This window comes from Psammomys obesus, unplaced genomic scaffold, assembly GCF_907164565.1.
Source record: "Psammomys obesus unplaced genomic scaffold, mPsaObe1.curated_primary_1811, whole genome shotgun sequence".
NCBI lineage: Eukaryota > Metazoa > Chordata > Mammalia > Rodentia > Muridae > Psammomys > Psammomys obesus.
This window is the reverse complement of record NW_026585895.1, coordinates 33485164-33506408: the sequence shown is the minus strand read 5'-3', so window position 1 is coordinate 33506408 and position 21245 is coordinate 33485164. Positions and strand designations below refer to the sequence as shown.

The following is a 21245-nucleotide window of genomic DNA, read 5'->3' as shown; positions in this document are numbered from 1 at the left end:
AAAGCTGCTACAAACATGGTTGAGCAAATGTACTTGTTATATACTTGAGCATATTTTGGATATATGCCTAGGAGTGGTATAGCTGGATCTTGAGAAAGCACTATTCCTAATTGTCTGAGGAAGTGCCAGATTGATTTCCAAAGTGGTTGTACAAGTTTATATTCCAACCAGTAGTAGAGTAGGGTTCCCCTTTCTCCACATGCTCTCTAGCATGTGTTGTCACTTGAGTTTTTTATCTTAGCCATTCTGATGGGTGTAAGGTGAAATCTCAGGGTTGTTTTGATTTGCATTTCCCTGATGACTAAGGATGTTGAACATTTAAGTGTTTCTCTGCCATCTAATATTCCATTCTCATTTAAATAAATAACCATTCTTTGATAGTGCTTTTTAAAAATAACACTATTAGTTCAGTAGATGTCACATCATCATTTTCCATTTCAAGAATCAGGCAAATAGTCACAGCTTTATCCCTTACCATGTCACAGTTAAAGATCTGACAAAATGAAACCTTTATGTTTGATTATCAGCTAAAAATGAGTATAGTGTTAGATACATTATCAATAGACTCTTCATATTAACTCTTTCATATTAATGTTATAAACTCTTTCATATAAACTCTTTCATATTAATGTTTCGTGATGGAAAAATTTTGAATGAATTCAGTGTAGTCTCTAGTCCCCTGGTGACCTTTCTTTGCCTGTCCTAATTGTAGCCATTGCCCTTTACCACCCTTTTCCGTGAATGTTAGACTAGTTCTATGCTCTTCTAACATTCCTTACTTATCCCTGCCATAGTTAGGACCATCAAGTGTTAACTTGACTATCTAAATCCTCACTAACTCTTCCCTTGTAGTAAGTACCTAGGGATTGGACTATGTTATCCTAGTGTTTGGGTTTCCAATGGCCATCATAGTACATCACACAAATTTGGTACACTAAGATACTGGTAATATGATATTGGAAACAGTGGAAATGCAGAAGATACAGGGGTTGGAGTTACTTATGTAGTCATTGACTCAAAAATCACCAAGCTAAGGGACAACTCTGCCTCCTTAATAAGACATGCTTATGGATATAACTGGGTTAGTGATGTTCCTGTACATATAGAATGTGTGCTAGCTACAGAGAGCTCGCCCTCTACCCTTTAAAGGAAATGAGAATATCGTTTAAATGATGAACAAAAATTAATCTTGCCTCTTACCAAAGCTAAAGTGAGTTGCTTCAGCTCTTATCTCAAAGTCCTCTCTATTCCAGAATTTGGAAACCTAATTGTCTACAGAGGCCAGAATGGTGGAATGAAGCAGGAGGCCACTGAAGTGAGCTGGAGAGCCAAGCCCTTTCTGGAAAAGCAGCCACTGCTGTGCTCCAGACAACTATGGCAAGGCAGAAATGTTGACCTACTGTTACTCAGTGTCCAGTTTCTCAGGTAAACAGGAATTGTATGTTTTCATTGAAATTTTTTATTTAAATATTGCCAATTATTTGGTATTATTGTTATTATTATTTATAAACCCTGTGAAAGCCAAATACTTTTTTACAAGTGGGATTTTGTCCAAAATCCTTTTTTATAATTAGTGTGTTTTTTTAAATTATTTGCTAAAGACTATTTTCTTTTTTTTAATTTCTTTTCTTTATTTTTTTATCAGTTACATTTTATTAACTCTGAATCCCAGCCGTGTCCTGCTCCCTCATTCCCACAATCCCATCTTCCATCCCTCATCTCCACCGTGCCCCTTTCAAAGTCCACTGATAGGGGAAGACCTCCTCCCCATTCATAAAGACTATTTTCTTTAGGTTTGGCTTTTTAAGTGATTTGTCCTCAGAGTTTCTTTATGCTTCATGTTGGGTTTTTGAAATTCCCTTCCCAGTCTCTAACTTGAGTACTCTGTGCATAAGTTTTGTTTGGTAAGCGTGTATTCCTGGACACTCTCGGCATCCCAGTGAGTAGCAGGCCCATGCTGAAATGACTAAACTGTGATCTCACATAACATCTGTAGATATCACTGCTCATTTTGTTTCTGATGTCTGAGCTTAAACACAATCAAAGAACACTTACTTCATGTAGTTTGTATGCTTTGGGGGTTACCTTTCTAAAATACATAAAAAAGCACTCTCTTCATCTTTTTTCTTGAGAGAGCTGATCAGAAGTTTTATTAGACCATGGTTGTACTGTATCTAATCATGTTGGCTGGAGATTGCCTGGATCTGAGTGGCCCTAGATATTTATACATATGCTGAGACACTATCTTGGACAAGTGTCTCATTGACTATTGCAGTGTTTTCACTTTAAGGGTAACCTGATTCTCATTTAAAATGGTTTTATACTTAAACGTAACACCTGAACTTATAATACTGGAAAAAAACATAAAAGAAATACATAATGGCACTTGCAGGTAAATCTAAAAGTGCAGATAACAAAAGCAAAAATGAACAGACAAGATTGCATCAAACTGGAGTTTGGTTTGTAAACTTTGTTTTTTGTGCAACAAACGAAATAGTCCAAAAAGTAGGACTAGATAGCCTACAGGGAAAATGTATTTGCTAACTTTACAAACTATAAAGAGCTTATGTTTTAAACTCATAGCAAAATAATAATCCAATTTAAGAGAAAAAATAGTCCTTTTTTAAAAGAGGACTTACGGAAATTGAAGTTAAAACCATAATAAAATGCCACTTCATTCCAACAAGCGGCTATTACTGAAAAGACAAAAGGTAACAATTGGTGGTTAAGATGTAGCAAATGAAAACACTACATACTGTTGATGAGAAAGTAAACTAGTGATAACCATTATGGAAGACTAGTTGATGATGCCTATAACAAAAACTAGAATAGAACTGTTATCTGACACAGCAGTGTCATGACTGGGTATATATCCCAAGGATGGGATGAGTATGTGGGAGAGAGATCTTTATTTATATATGTATTGTGCATTCAGAATGTGTATATATGTTATGTATAAGCAGATGAATGAATATTTTTTTAAAAAAGGCGACACACACATACACAGGGTAGGGAGAGGAATTTAGTGTAGCCATTACAAAGAACAAAATTCTACCAGTTGCAACAGCCTGGAGGATATTACCTGAAGTGAAAAAGTTAGACAGAGACAAATACTGTATGATTTCATTGGTCTCACAGAAGTTAAATATATAATATAATATAATATAATATAATATAATATAATATAATATAATATAATATAATATATAATATAATATAATATGTATATGTATATAATGGTATTTGCCAATAGCAGAGTTGGCTGTGGAAAGAAAGAGAAACATGTTAGTCAAATGGAACATGATAGCATTTAGTTGGGAGGGATAAATTTGAAGAGATCTATTGGGCAACTAGATGATGACTATGTGATTATGTATTTGTGATTATATATAATTTGGCCTGCAAATATTTTGCCTTTAACATAGCCAAAATACTTTTCATACGAGGATAAAATACAAAAAATGCCACTTTTATCTGTTTATATAGATGTGAACAAGGATTTGTTATCACTATTCTTCATGAAAGTCTTTATAATACAGAAGCAAAAAAAATTGCAAAATAGGAAAAATATGTAGGAATATATCACAGATAATTTTTTTAATTTAATTTTATTTTTCTATTATTAGTTACATTTTATTAACTCTGTATCCCAGGTGTATCCCGCTCCCTTATTCCCTTCCAATCTCACCCTCCCTCCCTCATCTCCTCCCTGCCCCTTTCCAAGTCCACTAATTGGGGAGGACCTCCTCCCCTTTCATCTGACCATGTTTTATCAGGTATCTCCAGAGTCCTCCTCTGTGGCCTAGCAGGACTGCTCCTCTCTTGGGGGGTGGGGAGGTCAAAGAGCCTGTCGTTGAGTTCCTGTCAGAAATAGTCCCTGTTCCCCTTACTATGGGAAACCAATTGGTTACGGAGCTACCATGGGCTTCATCCACACAAAGGTTCTAGGTTATATCCATACATGGTCCTTGGTGGAGTGTGAGTCTCAGAAAAGACCCCTGTGCCCAGATATATTTGGTCCTTGTGGAGCTCCTGTCCTTTGCATGTCATACTAACTCCCCTTCTGCCAAAGGTTTGTTATGAGTTTTAGTATCTGTTCTGAAACACTGTTAGGTAGAGTCTTTCAGATGCCTTCCATGGTAGACTCCTGTCATACGTCCAATGCACATCCATTTGTCTTTCTAAGTGAGGATTGATCATCTTACCCCATGTCCGCTTTCTTGTTTATCTTCTTTAGGTGTATAGATTTCATTATGTTTATCATATCTTGTATGTCTATATAAGCGAGTATATACCATGTTTGTCTCTCTCCTTCTGGGATACTTCACTCAGAATGCTCTTTTCTAGATCCCACCATTTGCCTGTAAATTTCATGATTTCCTCCTTTTTGATTGCTGAGTAGTATTCCATTGTGTAAAAATACCACTATTTCTGTATACATTCCTTCGTTGGTGGACATCTGGGTTGTTTCCAGGTTCTGGCTATTACAAATAAAACTGCTACAAACATGGTTGGGCAAATGTCCTTGTGTACTTGAGCAAATTTTGAGTATATACCTAGCAGTGGTATAGCTGGGTCTTGAGGAAGCACTATTCCTAATTGTCTGAGAAAGCGCCAGATTGACTTCCAAAGTGGTTGTACAAGTTTACATTCCCACCAGCAGTGGAGGAGGGTTCCCCTTTCTCCACAACCTCTCCAGCATGTGTTGTCACTTGAGTTTTTGATCTTGGCCATTCTGATGGGTGTAAGGTGAAATCTCAGGGTTGTTTTGATTTGCATTTCCCTAATGGCTAATGAGGTTGAGCATTTCTTTTTTTTTTTTTTTTTTTTTGTATTTTATTTTTTTCTTATCAGTTACATTTTATTAACTCTGTACCCCAGCCGTGTCCCGATCCCTCATTCCCTCCCAGTCCCTCCCTCCCTCCCTCCTCTCCACCGTGCCCCTTGCCAAGTCCACTGATAGGGGGGACCTCCTCCCCATTCATCTGATCCTGTTTTATCAGGTATCTTCAGGACTGGCTGCAAAGCTCTCCTCTGTGGCCTAACAGGACTGCTCCTCCCTTGGGGGGTGGGGAGGCCAAAGAGCCAGTCATTGAGTTCCTGTTAGGAATAGTCCTTGTTCCCCTCACTATGGGAAACCAATTGGTTACTGAGCTACCACAGGCTACATCTGAGCAGAGGTTCTAGGTTACATTCATACATGGTCCTTGGTTGCATGTCAGTCTCAGAAAAGACCCTGTGCCCAGATATATTTGGTCCTTGTGGAGCTCCTATCCTTTCCTCATCAGACTAACTCCCCTTCTTTCTTATGATTCCCTGTACTCTGCCAAAGGTTTAGATAATCAAGAGAGTAGACATGGGGTAAGATGATCAATCCTCGTTTAGAATGACAGATGGGATGTGCATTGAACGTATGACAGGAGTCTACTGAGCACATTGGAAAGACTCTAACTAGCAGTGTTTTCAAAGCAAAGACTCATGACCAAACCTTTGGCAGAGCATTTCTTTAAGTGCTTCTCTGCCATTCGATATTCCTCTACAGAGACTTCTCTGTTTAGCTCTGTTCCCCACTTTTTAAGTGGATTACTTGGTTTGCTGCTTTTCAGCTTCTTTAGTTCTTTGTATATACTGGATATGAGTCCTCTGTCAGATAAAGGGTTGGTGATGATTCTTTCCCAATCTGTAGGCAGTCGTTTTGTTCTGATGATGGTGTCCTTTGCTTTACAGAAGCTTTTTGGTTTCATGAGGTTCCATTTATTGATTGTTGCTCTCAGAGCCTGTGCTGTTGGTGTTCTGTTCAGGGAAGTTGTCTCCTGTGCTAGTGAGTTCTAGGCTGTTCCCCACTTTTTCTTCTAACCGTTCAGAACTATAGTTTATTGTTTTTGGAAGTACCTTATGATAATCTATTATTTTTAAGAATAATTCTGAAAATACTTAACGTATGTATGAGTTATTGCTCCGTTTTTATATTAAGAAAGAAGGCATTGTTTACTTGCACATGCAGACTCTCCATTTCCACACCCTTCTATATTTGTAAAGTTACAAAGGAAAGCTTTAAGGGAAAGTTCTGGCTCTCATCTACTTTTTCTTTGCAGTCAAATCGAATGGCAAAAGGGTCGCCAAATGTTGTGTTGTAATTCTTGTAAAAGAACAGAACTGGATAGTACACTAGAGAATTACAAGGGGAGCCTAAGTGTCCCAGTTAGTTTTTTTGTCAATTTAACGAAAGCTAGGGTTATCAGAGAAGAGGAACATCAATTGGAAAACTGCCTCCATCTGATTACCTGCAGGCAAGCGTGTTGGGCATTTTCTTGATGAACAATGGAGAGGGGCTAGTTGTGGCACCGTTAGGCAGGAAATCCTGAGTGGATAAGAAATCAGACTGAGCAAGCACTGAGGAACAAGCCAGCATTTGATGTCTCTCCATGGTCTCTGCTTCAATTCCTGCGTCCAGGTGCCTGCTTTGGATTCCTGCTCTAACTTCCTTCATACAGGACTGTAAGGTGAAGTAAATCCTAACCCCTCCACAGGCTGCTGTGTCCGTGGTGTTTATCCCAACAGAAACCAAAGTAGGACCCTAAGATAGATTTGTGAAGTCATACAAAAACTGGGAAAGTGAGGAAGGGAAAAATGAGGGACTTTTTAGAAAGTGAAACAAATGAGGAGTACTTCAGTAAAGGGCAAGAATCTGGGATGAGAGATGAAATTCCAAGCAGAAAAGTAGGAGTGATTCCAGGGGACTGTAGAAACCAGCAGGGAGCTCAGCTTTTCTTCATTGAGATCATCCAGGTTAATGGCTCCTGATTCTCCTTATTCTGTTCTTTTGGAAAAAAGCATAAAAATAATGTAACACCATCCTAAGTGCAAAGATTATGAATCTTCCATTAACGAGTTTCCCTGGTACTTCTGAGAAGCAGAAACCATTAATTCCCTCTTCTTTGGATACCATGCCTAAGTTTTTAGAAATGATATTTTCCCAATTATAGCCCTAATGTTTGCTTTTTGTACAAAATATAAAAATGAAGAAAATATGCTCCTGTTACCAAAGAACATACAGTAGTAATTGGACAGACACTGGCATCCTGTTCTTACACTGACAGTAGTCATTGGGAGCCCATTTTTCTACTGACATGTGATAACATTTTTTAGATTAAAATTATCAAGTTAGGCATGGTGGCATACTCTTTTTAATCTCAAAAGCAGAAAGATTTCTGTGAGCTCAAGGCCAGCCTAGTCTATGCAGTAGATTCCAGCCCAGTTAAAACTACATAATGAGACCCTGACTCAAAATACACACACACACACACACACACACACACACACACACACACACACACACCCCATTCTATACCAACTTTGTGGCATGTTTTTTGCACTTAACTATATCAGTATCTTTTCCTAGGATCTGAATAGCTTTCCAACAGTTTGAATAGTTATCTATAAATAACAATTTGACTAATGTGTTCTAAAAATTATAGAAGGTAGCATTTTTCCAATAGCAAGCTATACTGTTATAATTTTTATTATAAGGAAATAAAAGTTAAGGCTTATTGTCAGTCCGCAGTGTTAACTACCCTCTCAGCTCTATAAGCCACCTCTATTTTAGCCTTTCATATTATTTCCAGTATAAGGTTTTGTTGCCATAGTAGTACTGGTTCTGTGGCTTTTCAATTCACTATGCAATCAGCTGAGCCAGCTCACCCCTCTATCACGTGCTGCTCCCTACATTCATTTCATGACAGGCCTGAGCGGAGACAGACAGATAGCTGGGCTTCTGCATCACTTCTCAAGTGCAAGGGAATTAGTTGAGGTTGTTGACAACAAGATAGTGGCTCTCCAAGTAACCACAGTGAAAAGCATGAGGCTTCTTGAGGTTTAGAAACAAAATGTGAGCAATGTCACATCTGACACACTTCACTGCAGGTCACAAGGCCCAGTGAAGCCACAAAGATATTCAGGGCCATTTGCAGTTTATCAGACTCAAAATTTAAGGTTTGGTTTGGTTTGGTTTGGTTTTTTAGACAAGGCTTCTCTGTGTAGCACTGGCTGTCCTGGAACTTGCTCTGTAACCAGGCTGGCCTAGAACTCACAAAGATCCACCTGCCTCTGGCTCCCAAGTGCTGGATTAAAGGCATGTGCCACCACCACCCAGCAATTTAAGATTTTTATATGTCTCACACCTGTGATTTGCTAAAATCTGATAGTCAAAAATAATTGCCCTGGTTATAAGTAATATTCTTGGCCATACAGGAGACCCAGACCAACGAGCTTGTTACCTTGACTCTGAAGACTGCAAAAACGTTTTTTGAGCCTATCCCAAAACCTTAAGATTTGGGATGTATATCCTCCCCATGTGACTATCGTGCTATTCTCTGGTGATAAACCTTTTTTTAAATTTTGTTTGTATGAATATTTTGCCTACACATGTGTCTGTCTACAACTTGCATGCTTGGTGCCCACAGAGGACAAAAGGTGGCATTGGGTGGCCTCTAGAACTGGAGTCACAGCCCATTGTGAACCACCATGAGGGGGCTAGGAATTGAACCCTGCTCCGCTGCAAGAGCAGCCAGTGTTCTTAATGGCTGAGACACACAGGTTGTGAACTTTCATACAGCTAGAACTTGAGGATTTTAGTTATCAAGCAAGGAAAGATGCACTTCTTGAGGGTGTTCTGGTACAGCTGATATAACTATAACAAATATAGTTATTTGTTGATGCTTGTTATGGGAAGAAAAGTCTGGCATAGGGTTCTGGGTCTCTTACAGAGGATTTATCAAAAAGGTATGTTTTAGAAGCCATGGCCACCAATCGTAATAAGAACCCCATGGAAATAATAACCAGTAAAAAATGGGTTAATATGTTTCCAAGTTTTCTTTAAAATGAGAGAAACTAGGATGTTCATAAATAAAAATTCATGACTTGAATAAATATGTGAAGATTGATGGGGGCTGGGATAGGTACAGTGAAGGGTGCATTTAAATAATATTTTATGAAAAGATAATTAGGGAAAATGTAATATATGGCAACTCTAAAAAGTAGTCACTTAGATTCAGCTCTCTATAGTGCTAATATTGTATTATTTTCCAGTCACATTCATTGTCGTACATACGCTGTTTGGGATATAAGCATAAAGGACTATTTTATAAGAAACTTAGTAGCAGTTTGAAAAATAAACCATTCATTCTTGCCAGTGCAGGATGGGGGTAGACTACCTACTTACGAAAATTTCATAAACCAAATTTAAAATCATATTATAAAAAGTTTAGTGATGATTTAGTTATATCACGTATCAAATAATGTCCATATTTTACTTAACATAGTCTGTTCGTAATAATTGGATAATCTTTGGCTGTTAATTCTATGCTACTGTGTATTGAAGTTCATCCGCTAATCATAGACCAATTAGTCGTGTGCACTGATGTAGAATATTATCATGCAAAAATAAATTCACTATATTTACTGTTAATAAAGTTTGACATTATTCTAATGACTTTATGGCATTTGATGTCATTCAGATAGATTTATGAAAAATGGCTATTTAATTATTTTAAGGTGTCATATTTTCTGATATTTATCTCTGTAGTTTTTTGAGTATGACTTTTAAAATACATTTAATAATGCATAAGTTCATTCTTATGTTGACAAGAACATAAGTAGATTGAAAAGTTGGCCTATTGCATTAATAGCATGCTGTTAAAATGTAAGCTGAATTTTAATAGTGTTGCATTCATTTTCTAGTTCCTTTATTAATACAATTAATGTATGTTACTTAATAAAACTGATAGTTCACAAATTAATAGACTAGTCTTCATAAAAGCCTTATCTTCTGTACTGAAGGTGTCACTCAGAAGTTGTGAGATCCTTAGGGATAAATCTAGAACACAAAAATGCTTCTTTGATTTTATCAAAATGCATACATTCATTGGCTTCCTTTAAAACCTCTCTATTTTAGATATGTGATGCTAAAATGTATCATAAGCTCAAGTGATGAAAATCCGAATATAAAACCATGTTGACTAGAATATACACAATCACCAGGAAATGATTAATTAATATAGGAAGCATGAATATAGGAAGACAAAAGTGAGTCAAGGCCCCTACTCAGTTTTTGTATTCCTGTGAAAAGAGAGTCCGTAAACAGAATCATGCTGCTAATAAGCAGAAAATAGAAAGTGTCTGTGGATTAATTACAGATAACGAGTTACCTGTGGTTCACATTATAGTTTGGGGTTGGGGGATAACATCTTACCTACATTCTGAATGGTCAGAAGAAGCCAGGGCAACAAAGAAAATCAGGCCACTGAAATTCAGTTCGCTCAAAGCCAATTTTCAGAGACTACATTTGCATATTGAAAGAAAGCAGAAAAAAATGAAACCATTGGTAGAATCATATCAGCTATCTCCCTCAGAACACACATATACATAAAAACACACACTTGGCTTTTATCATTACAGAGCTGTCTGTGAAATAAATACAGATTAGGCTGATGCATAAACTGAATCTTAGATCTTAAGTGCTAATGACAAGGGCGTAGCTTGAATATCACAGTCTTTTCTGTTTTAATGGATTTTATTAGCGTTTCATGAAGCCACATAAACAACATTGGTCTCTAAGGTAAAAAAGGGAAGCATGTTGTAGAATATAGGGTTTCTTTAAAACATAGTAATATTAAAAAGCTAAATTTGGAAAACAGGAGAAAGTGTTCAGTGTTTTCACTGTAAGTTGTAAAAAGAAAGTCTGACAGCATCACAGGTGATGGGCCTCTGTAAGAGACAAGACTACCAGAGTCCTGAAAACAAATAGAACACATTTTAATATTTTCAAAATAATACAATACATAGGCTTCAGAAGTTTCAGAAACATGACCTTAAATCCTTTTCTAGGACTTCATACATTTAAAGAATGTCTAAAGGCCCCAAAATCATACACGCCTATTCTAGCAACTAATTCTAGGTGAATTATTAAGGTATGTGTGGTTATATTTGCAGGAACATTTATCAGGTTTGTTTATGGTTATGAAAATTTGGAAGAAAGTCTATGTCCACAAAATAAATGGAAGTAGTTAAACTAACACACCAAATCCCAAAAATCTACCCCAACCATTAAAAGTAATGTTTTTGGAAAATATTTAATGCCATACAGAAGTGTCCAAGGGAAAAAATACAAACAGGTAATGAGTCAATAATTGGGGGAAAAAAATTGGAGAGATGACTCAGCTGTTCAGAGCACTTCCTTTCTTGTGGAGAACACATGTGGTTCTCAGCACCCACACGGCAGCTTGCGCTGTCTCTAACTCCAGTTCTGACATCCTCTTTTGACCTCTGCAGGCACTGCACACATGTGGCAAACATACACACATACATAAAGACATACATGCAGACAAAAAACTCATACATAAAATAAAAATAAATCATACATGCATATATATATAAACTTTTCAAGAAAAAGAAAACCAGATACATTCATACATGGAAAATATTTAGAAGCAAAATAGTTTCTTTAAGAACACTGGGCAGCATCTATATAGAGTTGAAAATGTCCAGACTCAGGGACAGGAATCATGTTCCTCTGTATCTCAGTCCTTCAAATAGCTCCCCAACTCTGTTCATGTAAGAATTAAATTCATAATTAAATTTAGTTGGTGACCAAAAACTAAGAGTAAAACATGAAAGTAGAAGGGAGAGTTGGGAAAAATGGATTTGTTAAGAGAGGATAATGGATAGGGGCTTTGATCAAAGACTATTTTGTGGGTATGTGTATACATATATATATATATATGTACATATATGTATGTAGATATATGTATGTAGATATATGTACATATATGTGTGTACATATATGTATGTATATCATTGTAAAAGAATAAATAATGTTCAGAATCTATCACCCCATGTTAAAATGTTATGTCAAAACAAATGATTGTATAATAATGCCAACAAATGCTACTCAGTTTTTAAAATTTAACTTGGGGGCTAGTGAGATTTCTCAGCAGGTAAAAACTTGCTATGCATGCCTGGCAACTTGAGTTGTATCTCTAGAGACCACATAAATGTCTAAGGAAAAACCAACTTTATAGTATTGTCCTCTGACCTCCACACACATTCATGTGTGCCCACATATATCACACACAATAGTGCACATAAGTTTTAAGAACAATATTAAATAGATTGGGTCTATATGTCCACAACAGAGATACAAATAATCAAGAGAAAAATCCCCCCCCAAAAAAATGACAAATTCTAACAGATGAGTTCTTGAATTACATATAATTATAATACAAATGAGACAGTATACATATTGTTAATGCAGATAAATACAAATAAACAAATACAGACCAGAATAATGATGATGGTCACCTCTGAGGAGAAAGAAGGATGATGAGTGTAAAAGGAGAAATTAAGTTGTTATTCGGAACTAGTACTCAATAAAATTGGCAATGTTTTCTAATTCTTTTAGTAAAAAAAAAAAAGTGTATATATATATATATATATATACATATACATACATACATATATTTGAATGTGACAAAACACACTGTAAAAATAGAGTGGTGATACATTGTTGTTTACTATGTTAAACTATTGCCAATGTGAACTTCTAGATACAAATAATTGAAATATGGATTTTTTTTTACAGTAGGTCTTATTCCACAGAGAAATTATGGTTAGATTTTTAGTTTTACCTTCAAGCTTCCTCATAAACACCTTAATGCAAAATATTATACTCCTTGTTCTCTCTGTCTAGGCTACTAAATTTACATAGCTTCTCAACAGCAGAAACATATTTCTCGCCATCCCCGGGACTTAGAAGTTCAGAATCAAGGCACCTTCGTGTGCAGTGTCTATTGAGAGGCCTCCGCTGTTCATGCATGCCTCAATCGACTGTAACCCCCAGAGCTGAAGAGATCCCTCTCCGGCTCAATTCTCCTTCATCAACCTCTGCCCAGGAACTGATCACTTTTCAATGCTTCCTTCCTAATGCCACATTCCAACTTGAGAAGACACAGATATTCATACTGTAACATATATATCTTTGTATTCCTAAAACCTAGCACAATTCCTAGTACTTCCTAACTGCTCTTTTGGTATTGAATGACATATAAATAAGCACAGACTTAGTCAACAGTACAATGAAAGGAAGACAGAACTAAAACAAACATTGAACCTGTAAGTGGGTCATTCCTGTGAGAAGCATAGCACAGGAGCTTGAACCTGGTGATACTGATAATAGCCTCAGCCCCACTGGAACTGTTACTATATGACACTATTCACACCCTGAATTTTCCCAATAAACATTTGCTACTTCCACATGACCTACCATTGTTTACCACCTATAAACACAGTCCCTGCTCCTCAGTGAAATGAGTGTGTGCTTCAGTATGCCTTTACCCTGCCTCTGGGTCAAAGCAATAAGACATATGTCTAAATCTACAACAACCATCACTGCAAGACAGTTTCTTCCTTTCTTAATGAAAAATACCTGAAAGATTTTAGGCCGATTTAAATATGTAGACTCTAACAAAGGAGACTGATGTTATTTCTGACTATTGTAAAGGGTGTTGTTTCCCTAATTTCCTTCTCAGCCCATTTGTCTTTTGTATACAGGAGGACTTCATTTTTTTTTTTTTTTTTTTTTTTAGTTAATTTTGTATCCAGCCACTTTGCTAATGTGTTTATCAGCTGAAGGAGTTCTCTGGTTGAATTTTGGGGTCACACATATATACTATCATATCGTCTGTGAATAGTGATACTTTGACTTCTCCCTTTCCAATTTGTATCCCTTTTATGTCCTTTACTTGTCTTATTGCTCCAGCTAGGATTTCAAGAACTATGTTGAAAAGATAAGGAGAGAGTGGGCAGCCTTTCCTTGTCCCTGATTTCATTGGGATTGATTTAAGTTTCTCTCCATTTACTTTGATGTTGGCTATAGGCTTGCTATATATTGCCTTTACTATGTTTAGGTATGTGCCTTGTATCCCTGATTTCTCCAAAACTTTAAACATGAAAGGAAAGCTATTTGCTGCTCAGTTTCCAAGTAGGTTCCCTAGTTAAGGGGAGCAGGGTCTGTCTCTGACATGAGCTCAGTGGCCAGCTCTTTGATCACCATCCACTGGGGGGGTGCAGCCTTGCCATTCCACAGAGGAAGGTGATGCAGCCAGCCTTGATGAGACCTGATTAAAAAGGGAGGAGGTCCTCCCCTATCAGGGAACTAGGGAAAGGGGAGAAGGGGGTGTGTGTGACTGGAAGGAGATAAGGCAGGGGACTGCAACAGGGATGCAAAGTGAATAAATTGTAACAAATAAATATATAAATAAAACCACTTTGGAAATAAATCTGGCGCCTTCTCAGACCTTTAGGAATAGCATTTCCTCAAGATCCAACTATACCACACCTAGTCTCAAGTACACAACAAGGACATTTGTTCAACCACATTCAAAGCCACTTTATTCTTAATAGCCAGAACCTGGAAACAAGCCAGATGTTCCTTAATGGAGGAATGGATGCAGAAATTGTGGTCCATTTACACAATGGAATACTACTCAGCAATTAAAAACAATGAAATCATGCAATTTGCAGGCAAATGGTGGGATCTAGAAAAGATCATCCTGAGTAAGGTATCCCAGAAGCAGAAAGACACAGACAGTATATACTCACTTATAAGTGGATACGAGACCTATAATATCAGATAAACATACTAAAATCTGTACACCTAAAGAAGCTAAACAAGAAGGAACACCTTGGGTAGGATGATCAATCCTCACTCAGAAAAACAAATGGGATGCATATTGGAAGAAGGAGAAAACAGGAAACAGGACAGGAGTCTACCACAGAGGGCCTTTAAAAGACTCTATCCAGGAAGGTATCAAAGCAGATGCTGAGACTCATAGCCAAACTTTGGGCAGAGTGCAGTGAATCACATGAAAGAAGGGGTGGTTAATAAGACCTGGAGAGGACAGGAGCTCCACAAGGAGAGCAACAGAACCAAAATATCTGGGCACAGGGGTCTTTTCTGAGACTGATACTCTAACCAAGAACATGTCTCGTTCTTAAAACTCTAGGGCAGTGTTTTCCGTTTTCAGTGTGATCTCATGGCTTCAGGGATATGACTATAAGCTACATGTTAAAGTGACCACTGAAAGGCTTCTTCACAACACGTTTCTACCAAATGTGACACCACATTCTCCATAATACTGCAAGATTAAAGCTGTTGAATTTAATTATTTTGTATTTAATTGCTTCTTCAAGATCACCCATATAAGCATGCCTATATAGACTACCACCGATCCCTTTTGTTTCAACTATCATGTCTTTTTCTAACAGCACCTTGTAACTTAAAGAAATTTAGAGTGGACCACAATGTAAGAGGTTGTGGAAAATCTTGACTAAGTCAAATGTAGGAGAAAATGTTCCCTCATATTTGGTAATACATCATATTTTATTTCTTCTACTATTTCCTTAAAAAGAAAAAATTATTACAATATAATGATTAGGAAAGAAAGCTTAATCATAGCTGAATCTAATATTAAGGAGTAATCAAATGTGACTTGATTAACATGGTTTTCTGGTTGACAGGTCATAAAAGGTGATAGGTATTTTTTATTTTAAGTTAGAGGGGGAGAGAGTGAGAAACCATAATTTTGGATCTATCTCAAGTAATTAAAAAGTTGTTTGCTGTGAAAAGTAAATCAAATTATTTAACTATTGTAAATATAGATCAATTTGTAAGAAAACAAGTTTGTGAGAAGAATAATCAGCCTCTCCCAGGGATAAGCCCATTATTCGTTGTAATGTAGAGTGCTCAGCCTTGACACCATATGCACACTAACAACATAAAAGAACTCAGCAGGCTCTGTGTGTGTGTATGTGTGTGTGTGCATGCATACTATATATGTATGTAACAATGTTAATCAAAGAAAAAGAAGCTGTCAATATGAGTGATGGCAGGGCACATGGGAAGGGTTTGACGGAAGGTAGATGGAAGGATCTGGAGAAAGGAAAGAGAAAGTGATATAATTTTAATTCAACTAGAAAGACTAAAAAATAACTTTTTTCTTTTTTTTTCCTGCTTTTTAAATTTTATTTTTTTTTTTATAAATTACAGTTTATTGACTTTGTATCCCAGCGGTAGCCTCTTCCTTCATCCCCTCTCAATCCTACCCTCCCAAAATCCACTGATAGGGGAGGCCCTCCTCCCCTTCCAGCTGTCCCTATTATACCAAGTCTCATCAGGACTGGCTGCATTGTCTTCCTCTGTGGTCTGGTAAGGCTGCTCCCCCATCAGGGGGAGGTAATCAAAGAGTTAGCCACTGAGTTCATGTCAGAGACAGTCCCTGTTCCCATTACTAGGGAACCCACTTGGAGACAGAGCTGCCATGGGCTACATCTGTGCAGGGGTTCTAGGTAATCTCCATGCACTGTCCTTGGTTGGAGTATCAGTCTCAGAAAAGACCCCTGTGCCCAGATATTTTGGTTCTTTTGCTCTCCTTGTGGAGCTCCTGTCCTCTCCAGGTCTTATTAACTACCCCTTCTTTCATATGACTCACTGCACTCTGCCCAAAGTTTGGCTATGAGTCTCAGCATCTGCTTTGATACCTTTCTGGATAGTCTTTTAAAGGCCCTCTGTGGTAGACTCCTGTCCTGTTTCCTGTTTTCTCCTTCTTCCAATGTGCATCCTATTTGTTTTTCTGAGTGAGGATTGATCATCCTACCCAAGGTGTTCCTTCTTGTTTAGCTTCTTTAGGTGTACAGATTTTAGTATGTTTATCCTTTATTGTATGTCTAATATCCACTTATAAGTGAGTATATATCATCAAATTTGCAAGCAAATGGTGGGAACTAGAAAAGATTATCCTGAGTGAGGTATCCCAGAAGCAGTAAGACACACATGGTGTATACTCACTTATAAGTGGAAATTAGACATATAATATGTCTAATTTCAAAAAAGAAAATGCAGTTAATTTTACATATGATTTTGACAGCAAAGAACACAAAAATGGTTGGACATATTTAAAAGTTTATTTTTAAATGATATGGCTTCTCAATTTTCAACATTAAATGTACAGTTTATGTATTTACATATATTTCAGGCTACGTTATTGGAAATTTGAAGTCATGAAAACATCAGATGAACCAACCTGCAACACCTTGGATTCTCATTGGAAAATAAAGAGAAAGCTTAAAGAATGTGGCCTATAAAGGCGGGTAGTACTGAAGACATTAACTGGCTGGTGCTGTCAAAACAGACCAGTTTCTAGACAGTAGAGGTTATTTTAGTACAGCATCAAGGTTCAAGACAAAATGAACAACTAAAAACTTTTCACCCTTCCCTCTTCTGCTTCAGACAGGTACCAGCATATGAGAATTATGATTTTCCCTGGTTGAGAGTATTTGTTTTTGCCTATGTAGACCATGCGTAGGAATGAGGTATTTTTTATTTAATGTAGAGTATAATCGGAAACATTTTCACAATGGTAGATTTCAAGGACTTGGTTCCAAACTGAGCCGAAGTTTCCCATGTATTTCGTAGTCTGGGAAAACTGTGCTGTGCTGGCCCAGTTTTGAAGGCCACCATGCTCTGTAATAGAAGGATATCATCTTACTGCTGATATCTCTGGAGTGCCCCAAGCAGACACAGAAAATGAATGGAGGCAAAGAGTGTGACGGAGGAGACAAGGAAGGAGGTCTTCCAGCTATACAGGTTCCTGTGGGTTGGCAGCGTCGTGTGGATCATAATGGCGTGCTTTACATCAGGTGAGCTCTTATTACCTCTGTTACCTCCAAGTTTACAATGTCAAGATTAAGGCAGTAAAAGACCGATCCTCTTTAAGGGAACAAAATATTCTGTCTGGTGGCCGCTAACATGAAGAAATGACATGAATAAATGACCTCTGTGCTAGAAATAACACAAGTATTTTTATTCTGTGCTGTTTAGCAATGTAAATTTTCTTAGGTTATCAAAGAGAATCTTTATTCATTAGTTATGTATGTGTAAGGTTATCTTTCTAATTCTCTGTAATAAATATAAAGAAAATAAACATAAACAAAAATATTATATTCACAGGAAAATGTAAAATACTGGAAATAGACCCAACTTCTCTTAAAAATATCACCCTGTTTCAGAGTACTCTTTGAATTTAATTAGCAATTTTCATTGTTAGACTTTTTAACTAAAAGTAACTTTTATCTTTTTTGTGTAGATTTTTAAACAGTTTTCATGCATAAGATAATAGCAAAAACAAAAAAAGGCATGATGCCTATAGCCTGCCCTTTTGGTTTTTGGAGTGTGTGTGTGTGTTTGAATAAATTGGACATTAATGAAATTTTAGCTCCCTAGCCAGGAATAGTAGTGCACATCTTTAATCTCAGTGCTTGGGAGGGAGAGGAAAGTGGCTCTCTGTGAGTTCAAGATCAGCTTGGTCTATATAGCAAGTTCTCGGCCCCCCAGGGCTACATAGTGAGACTCAATCTGAAAAACAAAAATAAAGTTTTAGTCTTCTTTATTAAATAATTGACCCTTAAATTCATTACTTGTAGCTTTTTAATAAATAACGAAAAATTGGGTAGATAAATTTTGTGTTATAATTTAAAAACAGAAATGTTTAAAAGATAAAGTACAACATTATATTGTAAGTATTGCTTTCCATGTGGGTTTTGTAACCTAGCTTCAACAGAGTTCTTCAGTTCTGCAAAAATGTATTATATATGGTGGGCATGGTGGTGCATGCCTGTACTCTTAGCATTTAGGAGCTAGAGGGATGGAGACCAGGGGTTCAGAGCAGGCTTTTCCTACATAGTGAGTCAGAAGCCAGTCTGGGATACCAGAAACCCTGTCCTTAGAAAAACTAAAGAAAAACAAAAATACATGAATGAGTTTTTTGTTTTGTTTTGTTTTGTTTTGTTTTGTTTTGTTTTGTTTTGTTTTGTTTTGCTATATGAACATAAAGACTCACATGCTGTAACTCAAGAAGTCAGTTCAGATGTTTGTTTCATTTGGGTAAAGCGTTTCTTGAGGTAAATTTAATTCTAATTGCAATTCCTTTGTCACATGTATTTTTTTTTCTGTAATTTTAAAGGTGTTCTCTGTTAACTGTAGTGGAGGAATAAGAAAGAAGTGAATGAGTAGTCTAGCCCTTGCAAATAAGATACACAAGTACTCAGGATTAATCTTTGCAAAGTGTTCCTTTTTCAATTTTGTTCGTAGATTGACAGAAATATTTTGGTACTCATATAACAATGCTAGTTATCTGTGACATGCTTGTGTTCATGACTGTTCAAGATCTATAAAGAAAAAAATTATACCAGCCTAGACCAAGTGATTTCAAAGTCTTGATAACTACTTATGAAATCAGCTTTTCACATCACTGTGAGCAAAAATCAGGTCAAGTCTATGAGTCAAAATCCAAATTAAGGTCTAAGAATTCAGTTACCTTGTTCCTGAGTTTCCGAATCTCCCTAGTCTTGAATGCCTGATAATCCTCTTAGCATGAGGTCTCCAAATCAAATCTCAACACCAAGAATTCTTAGAGAGGAACTTCCCAGATAAGGTGAAGTTAAAAAGCCATCACGTTAAATCAGCCTGGCATGGACTGATCTGCTCAGCTGGGCCCGGTTGAATTACCACTGAACATTTGTGGGAAGTTAGCCTTCTTCTGCTTCTCCCTTTCAATACAGAGCTAGCCCTTTCTAGGTTGGTTTCCGGCTCTTCCTGCCTTGTGGCAGAGAAGCTACATGTCAAGAGCTCCACCTGTTTCCAATCCTTTAAGCTTTATCTGTGATTTAAGCTGTAACTATTTTTACATTAATTATTACTCCCAAAAGTTAATTAAAGAGCTAGAACTGGATAAAAAGACCTAACTGAGTGATAGGAAGTATTTTTAAAGTGTCTGGGGTATTCTTAATAGACTTTAGGAATTCTCCACTTTAGGCTAAATTTTACAATTAAATCCCTCCAGATTGTCATCCATACAGTTTTGTTTTGTTTTTTTTTTTTAAGTAAAATATTGAGCATTTTTTAACTAAGCTTACTAACTCTTCATAGGAAAAATCAATATGGTACATTTCAGTGACACTGTTCTATTAAACCTATCTGACCTGTAAAGGCAGGCCTCTGTCTGCTGTGTTAAAATTCCAGTCCAATGTGAAATTATTATCCTTTCCTGTCATCTAAAACACCCTCAGTAGATCATTTAGCTAAGTTGGGTTTTTCTTTCTAAGAATTTTTCTTTGTGCAAAAGTCACTTGTATAATTCTGTATTTTCACCTGTCTATTTCAAGTGCTACCTGTGTTTCCGTGGAGGCAGAATAGATCTATTCAGGAGGTATGCTCTGTGTAGGAAACCAGGTATTGTTCTGGAGTTGACCAGAAGGCTTAAAGGAAGGTTATTCCAAATAGTCATAAATAAAGTATATTCTCAAAGTATATATATGAATAATTTCACTATGCATTTATGATTTAAAAATCAACCTATTAATAGTAAAAATGTCCTAAAATGCAAATTCTGTTTTTAAATAAATCCCCAATGTAAATAAATATCACAGACTTATTCTTTCATCTGACTTAGCACTTAATGTATAAACTTGAAGTGAATACATGCTTATTTCTTATATTGACTTTGTGGCCTGAGAACCTGACCCTGGAGGCCTGTTGAGGTCTTTGTGACTGCCTAACATCACATTTCTTCAAGATTTGCCAGCTTTGTGTCAGTTCTGCCTAACACCACTTTCCCTTTCTGCACATTCTTTCTGTTTGGGAGAATTTGGATTGGATCACATTTACCCATCTTCAGAGAAACACACTGAGGGGATGGGGAAAAACCTGGATGGAAGCTCCTCTGCTTCCAGAAAAACGGGCAGTAGACACGTGATGAAGCTCTTATCTCCAGTTTGCTTATGCTTTACAGCTTTCTGGTTTGCACCTCAGCATGTTGCCATTTCACTTTTTCCTCAGTGAGCTTAAAGCAGCTCTTATAATTCAAATAAAGAGCATTACTTGTCCAGGTTCTTCCCCTTCCTCTCTTACCTGCTTCTGTCCTTTCTTCAGAATAGAGGAATTTTCCCATCTTCAAGCCGTTCCTGGTTTTTAAGATGCTTTGTTTCATTTTCTGTGGAAAGTATGTATTTTTCTGAGATATATTTCAATTCCAAAGAAAGAGATAGTGTCAATGTCTGTTATTTAGTAGCTAACATAATATTGGGGAAAAAAATGTCTTTTCCTAGTAGGAAATAAAGGGACAGTAAGGCTATAA

At 36.9% G+C, this 21245-nt stretch overlaps 1 protein-coding gene across 2 annotated transcripts in view; it reads left to right on the top strand.

Moving 5' to 3' along the window:
- The window catches only part of Mbd5 (methyl-CpG binding domain protein 5), a 144237-nt gene that overhangs the window by 61116 nt on the left and 61876 nt on the right, over positions 1–21245 (top strand). For both annotated transcript variants that reach the window (XM_055600366.1, XM_055600365.1), the window contains exons 2-3: positions 1254–1425; positions 17088–17751. In XM_055600366.1, coding sequence (XP_055456341.1) covers positions 17639–17751 — 113 coding nt within the window. In that variant the 5' untranslated portion in view covers positions 1254–1425; positions 17088–17638. The remainder of the gene's footprint in view (positions 1–1253; positions 1426–17087; positions 17752–21245) is intronic.